The sequence below is a fragment of the Calonectris borealis genome, chromosome 3 (genome assembly GCF_964195595.1).
Source record: "Calonectris borealis chromosome 3, bCalBor7.hap1.2, whole genome shotgun sequence".
NCBI lineage: Eukaryota > Metazoa > Chordata > Aves > Procellariiformes > Procellariidae > Calonectris > Calonectris borealis.
Window position 1 is genome coordinate 103,675,186 of NC_134314.1, and position 17,528 is coordinate 103,692,713.

The 17,528-nt window shown below is 41.0% G+C and overlaps 1 protein-coding gene across 6 annotated transcripts; it reads right to left on the reverse strand.

Annotated features, from left to right (window-relative positions):
* Positions 1–693: 693 nt before the first annotated feature.
* Positions 694–17,488, reverse strand: ANGEL2 (angel homolog 2). 6 transcript variants are annotated; one of them, XM_075147052.1, is made up of 9 exons: positions 17,229–17,380; positions 15,319–15,752; positions 12,918–13,171; positions 10,487–10,556; positions 8,324–8,745; positions 7,221–7,347; positions 6,494–6,554; positions 4,386–4,549; positions 694–1,504 (listed from the first exon to the last, which is right to left on the reverse strand). In XM_075147052.1, the coding sequence occupies exons 2-9, from the start codon at positions 15,743–15,745 to the stop codon at positions 1,350–1,352; spliced, it is 1,680 nt and encodes a 559-aa protein (XP_075003153.1). In that variant the 5' UTR covers positions 15,746–15,752; positions 17,229–17,380; the 3' UTR covers positions 694–1,349. The 6 variants fall into 6 exon arrangements, with proteins under 6 accessions (XP_075003153.1, XP_075003148.1, XP_075003151.1 ...); XM_075147047.1 differs by having other exon boundaries at positions 696–1,504; positions 17,370–17,483; XM_075147050.1 differs by having other exon boundaries at positions 696–1,504; positions 15,319–16,700; positions 17,229–17,363.
* Between the last annotated feature and the right edge of the window lie 40 nt (positions 17,489–17,528).

Below are 17,528 nucleotides of genomic sequence, written 5' to 3' on the forward strand. Positions count from 1 at the left end.
GCTCCTCAGTCACAATTACTTAGGAGAAAAATAGCCCCCTTCCAAATTCCAAGCAATTTAAGCTGCATGTTTTGGTAGGCAGTCATATTTTTCAATGTAACACTGAAGTACTTTTCCAATTCAACTGGTTTTGTGATTATTGCTACTGCACTTCCTGCATTATTCTCAAAGCACAAAGTAATCGCAGTTGTAATTCTGCAATCAGGAAAAGGAAACCCAAATGAAAATTCCAAAAATTAGGCCAGAGAAGAACAAACAAATGTTTCTGGGAGACAAATGCATCTGAATGTGATTTCAGGAACATGGGTGCAGGTTTTCCAGCATTACACTGAAAGACAATTCTCTGTTACTTTTAAGTCAGTTTTACATACATATCCATATGTAGCTCGACCAAGTTACAAGACCTGTTTCCAGCCTCCCTGTCTCCCTGCAAGTTTCCTATTCGGGCAGTCTTTGGTTTTTTGTTTTGTAAATCATATTTTCCACAGAATGTTTATCAGTGCATATGAGAGTAAATATAAAGTCTTGCTCATTTAATACCTCAGGATCTGTAATTTCAATATACAACTTGACATTTTTAATAACTAAATGGAAGAAAAAACCTTCCTCCAGTTGTTCAATATATATGAAGCCTCAAGATGTCAAGGACTGATTCCCCCCCCCCCCAGTAGATCAATCCCATAAGTTTTCATGTTCATTAAACTTGGTTTTATTTCAGATATTTTATGCTACCTATATTTAAGCTTTTAGAAGTTAAAGTAGTAACTTTTTAGAACATAAATATTTGCCTTACTACAAAGCTATCTTCTTCCTTTGGAAGTCCAATCTTGCAGCCTCCGCACTGAGTACACTCTAGGTAACTGAGGAAATTCCTTTGCAGAAGTATTTAAATAAAAGTGTCTACAGAGCAACTTTGTAGTAAAACATTACTTTCAGCTCATTGTGAAGTGTGGCATGCACACAAACTCACTCCTCTTTACTCAAAGAAGCACACAGTTCTCAGAGAATAATCAGTTTTACTATGATTTACAATAAAAACCATTTACAGCATCTCCGTGAAAAATAATGCCATTTTGAGACTGGCACAGATGTTTTCCATTATCAAAGAGGAAGCTAATGTAAAATCTTTTCTTTTTTCCTTAAAGACTTCATAAAGTAATTTAAACGTTTTTTTAAAAAAAAAAGTATCTTTAAAAAGTCTACTTTACACAACACTAACAAATCAGCATGCATGCAAGCTTATTTAAACCGGACCAGCAGTGCTTGAATTAACCTTTAAAAAAATAATAATAATCACATGAAGAGAGAAGGTGAAGGTAACTTTACCTACACAAAAAGTCCTTTGGATATTACCGTTCAATAAGCCTGAACTCTGCTAGCAATGGCAGGTGGTCAGAAGAGTTATTTTCATTGGGAAGACCGTTAACAGTCCAAAGATCTTTCTCTGTTAGAAGTGCCAGCCTGCCAAGAAGTTTCAGACCTCCATGAAAAGAATCCTCTGCTCCTGGTTTAAAAAAAAAAAAAAAAAAAAAGGTGGAAATGTTCATCCGTGTGGGCTAGAAGTCACACATTCATACGTATGCAGAAGGAGGAAAACAGTATGGCAGAAATATTCTGAAGTCATTATTGTTCCATTCAAAATCACCAATAAGGTAGTTCAGAAATTCTTCTTGTTTACTATTACTCTCACAGTAGAACTTATAATCAGTAGAGCTCAAAGTACTCAGAAAGACACTACCCCTCCATTTTGCAGAGAGATAAACTGAGGTAGAAAGGGAAAGGGATTTATTTGTTCATTGTAACTCCCCTGAAAAAGCCTCACACAGTCCAATCCCATACTCTACCACAAGAGCATTGCTAAACAGAGCTGACACTTGCAAAGTTAAGCATCTTTTGAGAGTTACTGGTTCACATAACATTTTATTTCTGTATCCTCAAGCACACAGTTCTCCAGCAGGGAAGTCATCCAGGAACTCTTGCTCATAAGGATGAAAGCCTTCTAGCATTTCCCTTCCTAACTGTTCCTCGTAAGAAAGGCATCTTCCTCCATTACTTCCTGCTACCTATTCCTATAATCACCTAAAAACAAACAAAACAAAACTAAAAACCAACCAACGAAAAAAATCCCACCCCACCCCCCAAAACACCACATTGCTCACGGAAGAGGGGAAGATGACTCACAGCCTTGCTATTATTACACTTTATTATTACACTATACTTAAAATATTTGTGTCCTCATTAAAAAAACAACCAAACAAAACAGAAAACCATCATCAGCAAAGAGTAACAAGCAAAGAAATTCAATTGAGAATTCAATTGAGATCCTTCCATGATGATGTCAAAAACTTTTAGACTTCTTGAGCTATCTACTTGAGTGAGACAACTATTTAGCAACCCTAGCTACTGCTTTCAGAGCACAGATGATTCGGAGCAGGTTGAGTGCTTTCAGCACAAACGGCAGCTGTTAACTTTGACAAAAATATTTTCTGTATGAAAGTGATCAGCAACTTCAGAACTTCCTGGCTGAACCTGGTACTGGCTTACCAGCAGGTGTATTTTAAAGGATTATCCAGCAACTGTTAAACTCCTCGGATAGTTCAACAGCTTCACTCCTTTGCCATCTGCCAGCTTCCCAGTTCCCTAACAACCCAGCAGCTGCTTACTGCTGCTCTGAAGAAAAGCTTTTTTTTACTGCAAAGATGTCTCGGTAGCTCTAGAGCACACGTCTGCCCAGCTCTTGAGCCAAATTTATCATTTGGCACAGCACCTGCATGTCTACAAAGGAGCAGTTTGTTGCTACAGAGAGCTTGGTCTGCATGCAGTGATTCATGTCAGCTCAGAGCACTCTGGAACCAGCAAAATTGAGTCCTGCAGGACTCAGGCAGATACTTAACCCTGCTTTCACAGCAAATCCTGAATACTGAACCAAATACTTGGCTAAGCATCACACAGACTAAAGCACAAAAACTTAAAAAAAAAAAACACCAACAAACCAACCCTTTAAATGGAAAAAAAAGTGATCAGTCAGCCTAGATCACATTTAATACTTACTTCTTCAGACTGACAACTTTTAACACAGAGACCCAGGTCATCAGAAAACTGAAAATCCAGACTATTACTTAGTTTCTAAGAACTAATGAATAAAAACTACACCAGTTTATACTACTTGGAGAATTCAAGTTTGGTCCTATTCTGTACTCTGATGTGGGGTGAAGAATCTATTTGAAAAACACATGCAGAAAGAAAAAAGTGCTATAGCTCTGCTGGGGCAATGATGGTGCAACAAAATATGTAAGTAGGTGAATTAAGATTAAATTTTGCACAGGGGTGCACTCTGAAATCACACAGCACTCCGTTAAATCACACAGCATTCAGAAGTCATTTAGATACTTCTCATATCCTAGTTTTTCAGTCAAAGCTTTTATTTCTGTATTGTGAAGCTTTTGTATTTGATATTTTACACAAAGATAGCATTTACTGTGCATGTTATGACAAATGAGCCTTTTGGCATTGACTCAATGAATTTGAACAATCTGTCAATCAAGGTATGAGAGATGAAGGTGGTATTTTCATTTCACATACTGAAAACAATGTTAATTTGTAAAAATCAGTTGCAATCTACAGTGGGAGCAGGAGTGGAATCCAGGTTTCTTTGTTCCAAGTTCTGCAGAGTCATTTATCTGATAGCACTGCACAATGACCTTTGACGATGGCATAAAACACAGAACTAATGATGACACGGAAAGCGCACTGCTCAGAAGTCTGCACGGTAAGAGCACAAATGCAGTAAAGGATAGCACTGGGTTACCCATCAAGAAATACACCCGCAGAGGTACCGTGTCTTTCTTGCACCATCTGGTGAGTTTTAGCTGCAACTGCAATCAAGAGAGTGACAACTGGGCACTGGCTGCAGAGGTCATTTACTTGACAGACATTACATCAAGACTATCTGAAAAGGAACTTCGTAAGAAACAGTTCATTTATCAGTTTTAATGCACATCATAAATTGCCATTCATCATTTTGTTGATTAGATGATTGGAAATACTGCTTTGTTGTAGGTCCGGCCGCTAAGGTCCTGCGCGTGAGTTACTGACAGCAGCATTTCTCAAGTGCTACTCACATTGCTGCTTTTCTGTAGCCTCAGCTCTTGTCTCCCTGTGAGATGGCAACTACAGGAACGTTCAGTGAGGTGACAAAGTGTGCCCTGTGTGGCACTACAAGTCCAAGTGAGGTGAGTCGACAAGGCCAGCCATGTGACATTCAAAGCACCACCACAAACCTCTGAGGTACTTCATATGGATTAAATTATCACTACATTTCCCGTAGAACAGCATCCAAATGTTCCCATTTAGCATTTGTGAAAAATAATTAAAAGTTTCTTTACCTGGCTGGGCAGCAGTATCATCGTTTGCGGCAGAATAGAAAATATAATCCACAGTGACAGCACTTCGGGAGTGACAAGTCGTTACTTCTGGTATCCCAGTTTCAGGAAAGTAATGAGAATAGACTGAAGACAATTTAAAATGGTGCTGCAATTTTGAAGACAACCTAAACAGGAATCAAAGAAAAGAATTTTATTATCTTGTCTTTCCTAGAAAGAATAAGCAATGAAGAAATACCAAATAGTTCCTGGTTACAAACAAAATGAATTATCTAGATATGCAAACTAGCATTTCTCTCATGCAATCAATCCCATAGCCTTTTGTGTTAGTGGCCTAAACCTCTGAAGGCAAAATGCAGGCAACTTTTTCAAGTAAAAGGCAGATACTTAAGAGCCTATCAAAACTGGCTTAACTGACACTTTAAATATACGTGGAGCTTTCACCTCCATCTACACTTCGTAAGATTTCACGTGTCCTCATTCAGCACTCTCTCCCTGAGACATGGGTAGAAGTGTCCATGAGAGCAGCTTATATGAAAGCAACAAACTATGACCTCATCTAACTAGGCCCTTCAGCATGTAGAGAAATTAAGATTTTTCGTTTTATTTTTTTTTCCTCACCTAAACTGAAGCTATCAAGTATTTTCAAGTTAGGCTACACCTAATCTTCTTTCCTCCACTCAGGCTCCCGTTTTGTCTCTCCGCATCATCTGTCAGCCTACTCCTCTTCAGTTCAGCCCATCTTGTCTCACCTGTTTTTTCAATCTTGAAAGCAAACTGCAGAACTGCACCTTTCAGCAAAAGAACTCCTCTCTCCCTCCCAGACATTTGCTCCCATCAGCTCTGCAAATCATCCATCCCTCAGGTGCACCTGCCTCGCCTTGCACGGCTGCACATTAAACCTGAGCTGCAATGTGTTCTGGTTAAAAACCAAGCAATTAAAAAAAAAAAATCAGCATGTCACCTGCGTGATTTAGAGAAGACTGACAAACATGCCAGCTGGTACAACACAGAAGGGTAGTAATTTCTGCTCTTGTTACATGACATCCTTTTAGAAGATGAGGCAAAAAGCCCTGCAAGCAGTGTTCAACACGTGGCACGCTATGGATTTCCACAGTAGAATAGGGCTTCCTGTCTTGTTATCTACTTCTCTCAGAAATGCCATTACTTAGCTTTTTGATCACCAAGAATCACCAAGTGTTTTAATATAACTATCTGCAGTGGTACCAAGATCTCATTCCTGATAAGAAATGGCTGACCTGGAACGTGACATCACACATACACAGTTAGGGCAATTTCCTTCTTCTATGCCTTACTTTATATGCCTTTACCAGTTTGGTAAATGCAAATACAATCTTCCTTTCAAAAAGCAGTTACATTTTCCTTCTCAGCTGTCTAGTGGTGGCTTCCTCCTTCAGTTTAACAAGCATATGTTTTGATCTGAGTAAGAGTTGTAGTACCAAATCTGTAATACTCCCAGTTTCTGGGACTCAAAAGAACTTAAATTCTCCCACAGAACTCTTGACAAGGAAGATTTTGTGATCTTTCCGGTTCCTTTCCCTCCTTTATCCCAATTTCACATTGTATTATAGGATTTTATTAGCATCCATAAACCAGTATCTCAAAAACAGTGAAAAGAGAGAGAAGTGCCAACACTTAAGCAGCTAGACAACACTGGGTTTTTTTCCTCTCTGAAAAACATGGTTTCTGCAACTGGACTGAAGTTCATAGCTTTCCTACGATGTCATTACACAGCAAAATGTCCTGTTTATGTCAAGAAGTGGCAAAAAAATGTCAAAAGCATTCTTTTAATAAGCTGACAGAAAGTCCCCTCTAAACAGCACTGATACCTCGCCTCTGCATTCTGAGAAATAATATCTGCAAGTTCCTGCAAGAACACACACTCCATTATTTCCAGTTCTAGTCTTCTGCTGTCTGATCAGCCTTTTCAAGTTTAAATGGAAGATGACTTTTTGCCAGATGGACAGACTGGATTGGGTAAGCATCTTGTATCCACGTCTGGAATCAGATACAAATTTGGTCTACAAACAAAACAAACCCCCAAAACTAGGAACCAGTCAAGAGCTTCCATTTCCCCCCCCAACACATACTTTTCAGATCCTATTACAATCTCCTGAGTGTTGTCCAGTTTTGCTGCTTCCAAGTTTTCTCCTGCAAAATAAAAATACATTCAATTTACATTTAAAAATAGGATGTAGGCAAGACCAGTATTGAAGAGCTAGAGAAAAGAAAAGCTACAGAAAAAAATATCTTTAAGTACACTTATTTTTTGCAGCAGGCAAGATACAATCCACAAAGCCGGATTAAATTCTTCTGTTCCATTAGTAAGATCCCCTCCAAAGACTCTTTCAAATTATGTCCCATTCATTTAAAATTGTTTTTTCTGTCAAAGAAAAAATGGTGGACGAAAGATGTAATAATACTCAGTGAGGAATCACTTGCTTTTCCCACTTATTCCATAAAGTGCTTGCACTATAATGCATAAACACTAAAGCAGAATGTAGGTTCATGCTACATACATATGCTGCATTCCTCCATCTCTCTTTTCCCAGTCACAGCACAACTGGCTTTCATAATGCAAACACAATAGTTTAAATTTTAGACACAGCTCCTGAGTGGCAATTTCTAACTATTCTAACGATTCAAATTTGCAAGTGCTTATGTAAACAAATAACTTTACACTCTAATGAGCCCAACAAGGAATTTTTGCAAGCTCAGGACTCCCTGTTTTTCCCCTACCAGAACAGATCATGTTTTTCAGTGCTACCTTAATGATATTTTCAAAGGACCACAAAATTCATCAACCTAGAAACTGACCTGCGTTTTCTTCTTTTTGTTGCTGTTTTATTTCATATACACAGTTTTGCGAAATACCTAATTTTTTTGGCCAAATTGGAATAGATAAGATTCTTTGTCCCCTTGGAAACTGTTCTTGTCCAGAAACCTAAGAAAGACAACATGAGCTTTTTTCAGAGAGAAATCTGATTAAAAAAAAAAAAATTGAAATGAGCAGATATTTTTTGTAAAGTTTAAAGATAAAAAAAAAACCCCAGCCCCCTAGAATAAATCTTTTCTAATGGCTTGTCAAATCTCTTTAAAAATAGTAACACCCCTTATGTACACCCCCTCTGTTTAGTCTTACCAAGTTTTTTGCAGCTACCCAAATTTTCAAGATAAAGCTGAGAGGCTACCAAGAACACTTTTAGCAACATAACAGGACTGAGTATACACAGCTCCCTAGCAGACACTTACTTTATCTTCATGATGCTTATTCTTCTGGGAGCAAGACAAGTCAAAGCAGGGCTTGAAACAGTTACCCACTAGCAACAAACACCAGTGGGGCTATTTTTTCATGTTTTCTCATTGTATGTACTCCAGTTACTTTCTATTAAATAGCATTTGACACATCCAACAGCTACATACAAGAGCTTACAACAAAAACCATCTGACCTCAAACAGTTTAGGTTCGGCATCTAATTGCATTTTTGCTTTTACAATTAAGCTAGCCACTGTAATTCAAAGTTTATCTAAAATAAGGGTCATCTTTCCATAGAATACACAGTAGGCATTTGATTACATATTTTATCCTAGTTAGAGACTGGGACACTTAACACAGTGATACAAACATCCTGTGAATAACTACCTTTCAAGAAAAATTTTTTGGCAAGTGTTTGCTTTCAGAATGCTAGAAGCAGATACAATATTCTGTAAGGCACAGCTAATATACCCAAGTTTATTTTAGTAACTCCACATAACTTTCACTTTGCAGACTGTGTAAAGGGCACTAAGGTTGGTACTGCAATGGAAATAATCACAAGCCCAGCTATGGCATGCTAGCACCACTCGATTAAATATTTCTCTTTAATCAGCATTAACGGTTTTTTTGGTTTTTTTTGTGAGAAGCAAAAAGCATAGCCTACCTTCCCTATAGCAAGTCCTTCATAATTTAACTTTCCTTCCTTTATAAATCTGTACAATGGAGAACCAGGAACAGAATTGAAGTCACCACAGATGATAATTGGACAGAAGGTACCATCCTTCTGAGGGGCAACACTAGCAATCTCTGCCAGAAGCATCGCAAGTTGGGTCAGTTTGATGTCCCCTCGCCTTGGGTTATACAGCAGATGTGTATTGGCTATGCAGATCGCAGCATTAGTTTTAGAGTGAAATCTAGGCTGCAAAAGCAACACCAGTCCAACGTTGTCCCTGTCCAAGAGTGGAATATCATGGCGAAAAAACTCCACGGGGTTTGATGAGATCAGGCTAAATTTGGAAGTTTTGAAGCAAATAGCACAGCCATCAGGTTTTCTCCCTGTCCTCATTTTATACTCACAGTGATACCCTGCAAGAAAGGCAATTAAAAACATAAAATACCATTGTATAAATAGAGATTTTTTTTTTTTTAAATTAGAAAAGCCTCATGCTACTTTTCTCACACGGCAGTCCACACCCAGTCTGAAGTACCAAAGACTATGTAAAGTTCACATAGAAAAGTGAACACAAGAGACACTCTGTCCTGTCTACCTTCAGTTTAGATACTACAGGAAACCTGGTCTAGTACCTTTTGTGATGTGTAAGCATCTACGTAGTTTAAGATACCAGGCATGTTCTTCTCTCCGCATGTGGAAGAAAACCCAAACCGAACCCACAAAAAACCCCCACAAGTCACATAAAAGTGGACTTGGGTACTGATGTTTTTTTCTGGATGTTACCACAACGGTTTATGAATAATACCAGTGAAGCATTCCAATCACAAGCAATAATCACTGTAAGTCATAAATCAATGTCTAAAATGATTCATAGAACAAAGGTCTCAAACATATTTACACAATTATGTAATTATCCAGTTAGCAGCAAGAGGCAAGGTTTCAACGGGGAAACTGAGACACTTATCAAATGACAGTATCGGAGTTCAAACAAGTCCACCTGAAAATAGTAATTTGCCAAGTTCTTTATTTTATGTAGAGGTGAAAGGCAGAATTTAATGACTCCTCACCTATGCAAGAAAAAACTAATGATCTTGAAACAGTATCTAGTTTTTGCCATTTTAAAATGCTTCTCTGCTCAGCCTATGCCATATGAATTCAAGAAGTACAGCCCCATGAAGTGGAGTGAGCCAACCTCCGAGCTCACACCAGCGCTGGAACAGGGGATTCCCACTCCTCTCCCCCAGCTCCAGGCCACGTGCTCCTGCCACTTGTTGTGGCACTTACTGTTAACTCAGTAAGCCAACAGAAAACTAATCCAGGAAAATAAAATTAGTCCGGATAGCATTCTGCTGGACTGGTGGATTTCACCAGGGTAGAGGTCTAGTGAGCACCAGAACTAGCCCAGGAGAAGGGGCAGGACATGCATCTGGGAGTAGGGAGGGGAACAGGAAGAGCTACAGCGAGCTCCAGATCCTCACGTATAGCAGCAGGAAGCCCAGTTGCCCCCACGAGCCTGGCCTTACAGTGTTGTTTGACATTTCAAGTGGATTTAAATCAGTACTGCCGTTACTCTACTTTCTTTACAAACACTCAATTCTGGGAGCTAGACTATCACCAACTAACCAAGAAAGAAAAGAGTATCAGTCCAGTGCTGCTCCTTGAATTGGCTCCTCCTGGCATCAGACAAGTACCAGTGCCAGGAAGACAGTGGGGCCCTGGGACTAGAAGCAGGTGTACGGCACAAAAGATTTAGATCAGTTTAAACCACCATGGAATCACACCCCTAACAGCATGCTCCTTACCATGAATTCACATGGGAGAGCAGTAAGACAGTGCTATTTAGGCTGACTGACAGTACTAGTATAAAAACTAATGAATACAAACTGACCACGGATAAAAATTTAGTGCTGATAATTTGGAAGGTTTCAAGCCAGAAAAAACATACCCTAGAAAAGCTATCCAACAGGAATACCAGTAGAAAACACTAATGTAGTTTCAAGAGAGTACTTGATGAATTTATAAAAGGGGGTACACAACATTGTTGCATGGGATGGCAGGAGACTTGATTCTATAATCTAAAAGAGTTTTTTTTGAGGAAAATAGTACTGGGGCAGGGGAAAAGACAATGTATTGGTCATAAGAGTTTCATCATACCCAGGGATTCCAAACTTGACTTGATCTCTGTTCGATAGTGGTCTTCTTGGACTTCTTGTAAACAAAGTACCTAACGCAAAAGTTTATAATTAAAAGATATTAGTAAGTACATCAAAATATTACCATATCATATCTCTGTTGGCCAGTCTATATAGGTATAAAAACAAACAAACAAAAATATTCAGACTTTTTGCTTCCATAATCCCACAAAAGGATTCACTCTCCTGTAGAAAATCCTCCTTAAGATTGTGAAGAGGGCCCCAATTCCTCCCACCCTTTCTTAGGCAGACATACATTTTCAGATGTGAAATTAAATTTAATCAAAATAGTGACCTGCTAATACATTCTCAGCAGTTTAGAGGAGGGCTAAATGCCAGAGCAGTGGGATGAAGAGGCCAAGGGCACACTTTTCATTAATGACAACGTGGACGACAAGTTTCTGTATTACGACAACCTGAAACAAAGATCAACCTCAAAATACTCCATTAAGAGAGTTCTGGGTATCTTGGAGCCTTCTCCCCGCACACTGCAGTAACACACAAATTTACAAACAGCCTGGGACTCTGACAAAGGACCGAGTTCCTGAAGGGTAATGAGTTAACGCTGCCTGCTGAATGCAGCAACAGACTTCACTTACCCAGCTGACACTAGCTCATTCAAGGTCTCAAAGGAGAACCAAATCTCAAGCAATATTCTGAAGTCTCTGCTTCACTTTAAGGTTCCAGTTCAAAACAATGAATCAGTTAAAAGTCTATGTCCTTTAGCAAGAACTTCCTCTGCACAAAGGGCACCTGCATCTACTAGGGTCTGTGAGCAGCTGCTCGTCATGACTCAATGCAGACCTCAGCAGGTACCCTGAACTGAACCGCTCTCTGCCAGGGGGCTGGCTTTGGCTCCAGGCCTGCCATGCTGGAGAACTGTCTGTTAGCACTAACAGCGCCAGGAAGATCCTCAACAGAGTGTCCCTCTGCCCAGTGCTCCTCCCAGAAAGCCCACTAATGGATCTCACTGTAAAGATACATACACAGTATGTATAAATTTATGAGGAAGAAAGGAAGAGCTTGAAGGAGACTTCAATCTCCAGCTTCCTGGCTACGTACTAACATAACTGCATTTTTCAAATGGTACAATGCAGTTTTTCTGTGGCTTCCCTAATGCAACTACTTTGATTTTTTCAATAATGTTTTCTGACACAAAGAGGTTGGAGTCTGTCACCAAACTTTTATTGGCCTGAACAATGACTGAAGCAAAAAGTTTACTGACTTGACTTCCTGATTAAGATTAACAATAAGTGATAAGTGCCTCACAAACAAACAAAAAACCCCGCAACCAACTAGGAACATGGTAAGGTATTTTTTCAGACCTCAATATAAACAGAAGTTCACTGTTATGGCTCAGTAAAGAACAACAAGCTTGTGAACAAGTCAAATAGTGCAGACCAGATGAAGAGAGAAATGAACATCTGAGAGGAATACTTTTGGATCAATCTCTTACATGAATGCTACTAACACCTGCATCTTTCTCTCAACCTTGAACCTTTATCTCAAGAAAATGGAGATCCACATAGCAAGTCTCATCACTCCAGTCCTCATACAATCAAAAAAGTAAAACATTTGAATCTGCCTTCCAAATAAAGGATTCAGACACAATTACAAGTTCTCCTGGTCTAACAAACGGCTCTGAAGGATTAGCAGCCCGATTTTACAAAGGGACTTTTGATTCACTGAGTATACAGACAGTTGGTGTAACTATTACCTAAACAAATATGAAGTCAAAGTCACACATCTGGAAGTTAGAAAACGCCAGTCCCAGAGGTTGCCTTAATTTGACCCTCCTGTGTGCATGCATACTATTTTTCCTCCACAAAAGCCTGGCGTGCAAGATTAAGTGTTTGCGAATAATGACCAACTATTCAATCTTGCATATCCTTTGCACTAAATAACTTATGGCACAACTAAAGAGAGAGTCTCCAGCTCTGGAGCTTCCTAAACTGTACAGTCCCAGAAGCTAAGACTATCCTGGAGGAAGGTGCCCTGTTCTCCTACTCTAAGCATCTATCATTAGCTACTGTTACAAACATGACACTAGACTAGGTGGACCTTTGGCCTATGTAAGTATAGCTGTCTTATGTTCAGTGCGTGTATCAGCAGAACATCAAAATCATGTCAAAAAGACCACTCCAGGAAGTTATGGACAAAAAAAGGCAACTATGAGTGATATGTACTGTACAGTTTGCCTTTGCTGTAAGTTCAGATCACACAGAATACACTAATTGCATAAGCATAAATCAAAACTACTGTTAAGCATGACATAACTAAAAGCTCAGTTGGATTCACTAGACAGCCCACCTATCAAAATAAAGAACAGCAAGAATTTGCTATTCCAGTTTATCAGTTCTTAAGAAATATCCATATGCTCATTTTCTACTCACATCTGCATCCAGCTGTTTGATTTCTTGTAGAATGTTGGGAAATCTGTATGTCCAGATTAACAATCGTTGCCTGCAGTGTTTGTACAGGTGGGAGTTACCTTCTAACAAATTCTGTGAGAGGATATTGTAGGACATGATTGTAAAATCAAATTTTGCCTCACTTTCTATATTGCTTTGTTCAGTTTCTTTATTTTCAAAGATTTTCATTGTTCTACTGTGCTGACAGAAATATTCCCAGTGTCTTTTGACGGTTCCTGTTAAAAGCACATGAAGCAGAAAAAGTTATGTAATACACCATATGACTTCTTACTTACTGCTCTTAGAAATCATTCTACTGACAACTAGTTGTCTTTCAAATTGCTTAAGCAATTCTAAAAGCTCATTTGATTAGCAGTGATTTAGACCCTGTGTTTAAGATGAACTTTATATAAGCATTAGTAAAAACCAAAACAAACCCCAAAACACAGCATAAAACCATTATATGCCCTGGATTTCAAACTGCTTTGAAATGATGAAACTGGCATGTTCTAAGGAGATCGTTGCAGTCAGACTACACCACCCTGCTCCCTGTAGAAAGGTTGTCAAACTGGTAAGCCAAATCCAGTCTGTTGACATAGTCTTACGCTACCTTCTGCCACTACCTCCTCAGTGGAGGTGGGGTATATCTGGATACATGCTTTAGAGCAGCATATGGGCATCTCGCTGATCCCTCTATCCATGACTAACAAATGGTTAGGAATCAAACAAAGGGTTCACCTCTAGCCTGTGTACAGTCTGACAAACTCAGCCACAAGCTGCAACAGGGTCCATTACAGGGATCCCAAAACAGATAATGAACCTGATTTCGCCTCAGTGAGGTTGAGAAATTAAAAAATTAATAAGTCTCAGAATTACCAAGAACTTCTGAAAAGGCTTACTGTGCCTTTCTGCCATTCCTAGTTTCATACTTATTATTAGTATCATTATATGAAAGTTTATAAGAATATATCTGCCCATCATTAAGCGTCTAATTATTTTTCAGATATGTATTTCTCCACTTACAAAACCCATGAAAAAAGATGCCTTTCTGCTATGTTCCAACTCACCTGAGAGCATGCCGAGGTCCAGCTATCTGTGCTATCAACTAGTGGCAGCCTGCAGCTATAACTGCTAGTATCTGCCCTATTTGGGTAGTAAATTTCATCACTGTGCTTACATTATTCAGGGCTTTATCTAGTATTTGCAAGGAATACAGCAAGACTTTAAGTACTGTTTCTATAGTGGGAGAGAGGCCACATTGCTCCTCAGCAGGTATCTTTAATTACTGTCACCTTAAAATATGCGCACAAAAGATAACTAGGAAGGACCACAATGCTAACTAGTCTCCAAGATAAAGTTATGTCAAAATGTACTTTCTGAGGGGGTTGAGAGTGGACTCAACAATAAAGGCACAAAGCAAACTCCCTCCCTTCAGCTCCTAAAGATGGAGATGATGTTTCTAAGCCTTGTGGATATTTGTGTCCAAAAATCCCTTTGGGGTGCTGATGGCATCTGTCGCTCTTCCAGTTTGTTTTGTTAGGGAATTGATTTATGCAAGAGGGGGCCAATTTTGACTGTGCCCCTCTATCTGTTTCACAGAAGACAAAACTGTAAATATCCACAATATTCAGTAAAACATTTGGATACTATGTAGAAGATTATATCTGTAATAAGCTGAAGCAGACACTTCCAAGTTTCATGAAAGTCTGTTACCGAGTTGGGTAGACATCTTTGCACTTCTTATTGCATTTATCTGAATAAGCACATTGCTGTTTGCTCTGCCAGTCATGGTCTAACACAAAAATTGCTAACATGCCAGTGACAGAATACAGTTGTAAAAACAAAACCACACCATCACACTGGAAGCAAACACCATTAAATCTTAGTCCATTAATTCTCAGTTATCTAGGTCACAGTTAACTCAACTGGCTCGGAAAGAAGCCAATTCAGGTCCAGCAGGGCTTATGAGCTCAGGTGCAATACAAGGAATGAAGCTACGCAACTGCCAGCCCAGCTCAGCCCTTCAGCAAGTTAGCTAAATCTTCTTGCTTTAAAAGAGTTCCTAAGTTAACAGATCTGATCTGGCAACAGATACCTGAGAGAGAGTTGTCTGAGCCAAGCTCAGGACTCCCCAGCTGGGCAATCCCTCGCATAATTGACTGTGTTCTACCACCAAGTTCTGGCAGACTGTTTGACAGCACAAAATACAAGTTTACAGACTAAACAGTATTACAAAACTGTAACATTTTTAAGACACATGTTTTCTTGAAAGAGGTGCCAAGAAAAACAGTAACTCAAAAGGTGCAGGCAATATTGCTTGTAACTTGTTGATGTATTTAGCGTTACAAATAAACAAGGAAGATGAGCAAAGAGCATCTTTTACCTTTCTTGCTGCTGTGTTTTTCTTCATTCTGTCCTACAGAAAGACACAATGCTTCCTTCTGACTAGTCAAGTTTGTTTCTTCTTCAGGAGTTGAAGTATCATGCTGGCCACTGAGTCTTCTCTTCTTTATCAATGGTTCTTCTCCCTCAGATTTCATACTGGGGTTAGGTAGGTGAAAGCAAGAACTTTGCGTGAAGTTATCAAACTGCCAATTAGAGTTCTGAAATTGTCTCCAAGGTCCGAAAAATGGAGGGAGTCTCCAGTTGGCTGAGAAATCAGATGGAACGGGAAGTGGAAACGAGGCCCAGGGGTACTGTCCGGCCCATCTCATACAGCTGTAAACTGGGCTGTTCAAGGCAAGTATCTGAGAACCATTCCAATGGGCAATCCAGTCTCTGCCCAGCCTCTGCATGTGACGGGGCAGCATGGAGTGTCTACCAAAGAAAGCACAGGTTTCATTATTTACACACGCCTACATCCGCCTGTGGAAGACTGTAGATGTAAGTCATCCTGGTCATGAGTTATACAAGATATTCTTTCTCTACAAGTTAACACATACAAGATATTCAAACCTTTTTAGATACATACAAGATATTTAAACCTTTATCTAAATGATATGCAAAGTTGAACTTTACAAAGCGATCTTGTATCTTTTTTTTTCCCCTCAGATTTACAAATGCCATTTAATTTCCAAATTCTATCCATCTGAATAACTATTTACAATTTATTTTCTGCCTTGTTGAATTCAACGATCAGATCTTTCAAGTGCTCCGTGGAATGACAAAAGGTCATTTTTGCGTGCTGTGTTAACTTTTAAGGCTATTTGAAAGGAATCAGAAAACCACTTTCCTCAAGCAGTCAGAAATTTGTTTAAAAAGCCATTGACCTGGCTCAAAACATAATGCCAACAAGACAGGGAAACAGAAGTACTAACTCTCACGCCATCTCTGGCACCAGTTTATATAGTAAATTTGTATTCTTATTTGTTTTCCAGCTGCGAAAACTGCACCTTAGTGATTAAAGTCATGAAAATAAGCTGTTTTTTTCCTTTTTCCAGAAAAAAAAAATTACCTGAGTCTCAACAAAAATGCAGGAAGGCAGGCTGAGTGACATCAATCTGTCTCAGCTTCCTCATTGTTTAAGTAAGAAGGCACATTTTGAGCTTACAAGCAAAAGACATCAATGCTTGGTATGCCTGAAGTTGAACTAGAGTGAGAACCTCCTAGCTGCCATTGAGCCTAGCGAATAAACACAACTTTCAGCAAAACCAGCTTGTCCTGAAGCAGCGGTTCCCACCACGACGACGCATCAGAAGTAGCTCGACAGACACATCTGCAGCCCAGAGGAAGAGGCGCCTCTCCTTTGCAAAGCCCCCGAAACACCTGTTTTACGAAAAAGCGCCGAGAAAGGCTCCCTTCCTAAAAGCCCAGCCCCAGGCGAGTACCTCCCCACAACCACCTACACCCGGCGAAGGAAAACTCCAAGACCGCACTGTGTTTTGTTTACCGCGGCCCTGCTCTGGCTCATGGCGGGTATTTAAAACAAGTGACTGTCCATCACCCACCCCCCGTCCGGGCTGGGGGTGTCTGCTCCCGCGGCAGCGGCCACGCCGCTTCCCAGCCCCCCCCTCCCGCCCCCGGCTGGGATGCGGGGCTGTCCATTAGCGGGCAGTTCCAACGCCGCCGGGGCCACGCCAGCCGCGGGGAGCTCCGCACAGGCCGCCTCGGCCGCTGCTGGCCTCCGCTGCCGGGACGCGGGGGGAGAAGAGAGCCGGCTGCCGCCGGCGGCACAGGCCCTTCGCGGCTGCCCCGCGGTTCCGCGCACGACGGCGCCCAGGCGGCTGCCGGGCCGGGCCAGGCCCGGCCCGGCCGAGGCCCAGCGCCCCCCCCGACCCCCGCGCGGCTTTTTACCTCCCGGCGGGCCCGGGTGCGGGCCCGGCCCAGGGGGACCCCGCTATCGGCTCCGCGCAGCCCCGGCACCCCCAGAGGGGGTCATCCCAGGGCAGCGCCAGCTCCGCCCGCCGCCGCGCTGCCGGCCGGCCCGCCGCTTACCCGGCAGGGGCAGCGGCCGCGCCCCGCGCCCGCTCGCTCCTGGGACTTGTAGTCCAAGGGCCGGCGCCGCGCCCCGGAACCATATTTGATCCGGGAGGCCGGCGCCGAAGCCAGGCCGCCATCTTGTGCCAGGGCGGGGTGACAACCCTCTGGGCTGCA

Bases quoted from the DNA above. Each gene is read 5' to 3' on its own strand.
- ANGEL2 (XM_075147047.1), bottom strand. From the start codon at position 17,452: ATGGTTCCGGGGCGCGGCGCCGGCCCTTGGACTACAAGTCCCAGGAGC. The intron at 7,348-8,323 runs GTAGGCTATGCT...TGTCTTTCTTAG, and splicing joins AAGGACTTGCTATAGGGAAG to GTTTCTGGACAAGAACAGTT. The intron at 6,555-7,220 runs GTCAGTTTCTAG...TTTATTTTGCAG, and splicing joins ACAAAAAGAAGAAAACGCAG to GAGAAAACTTGGAAGCAGCA.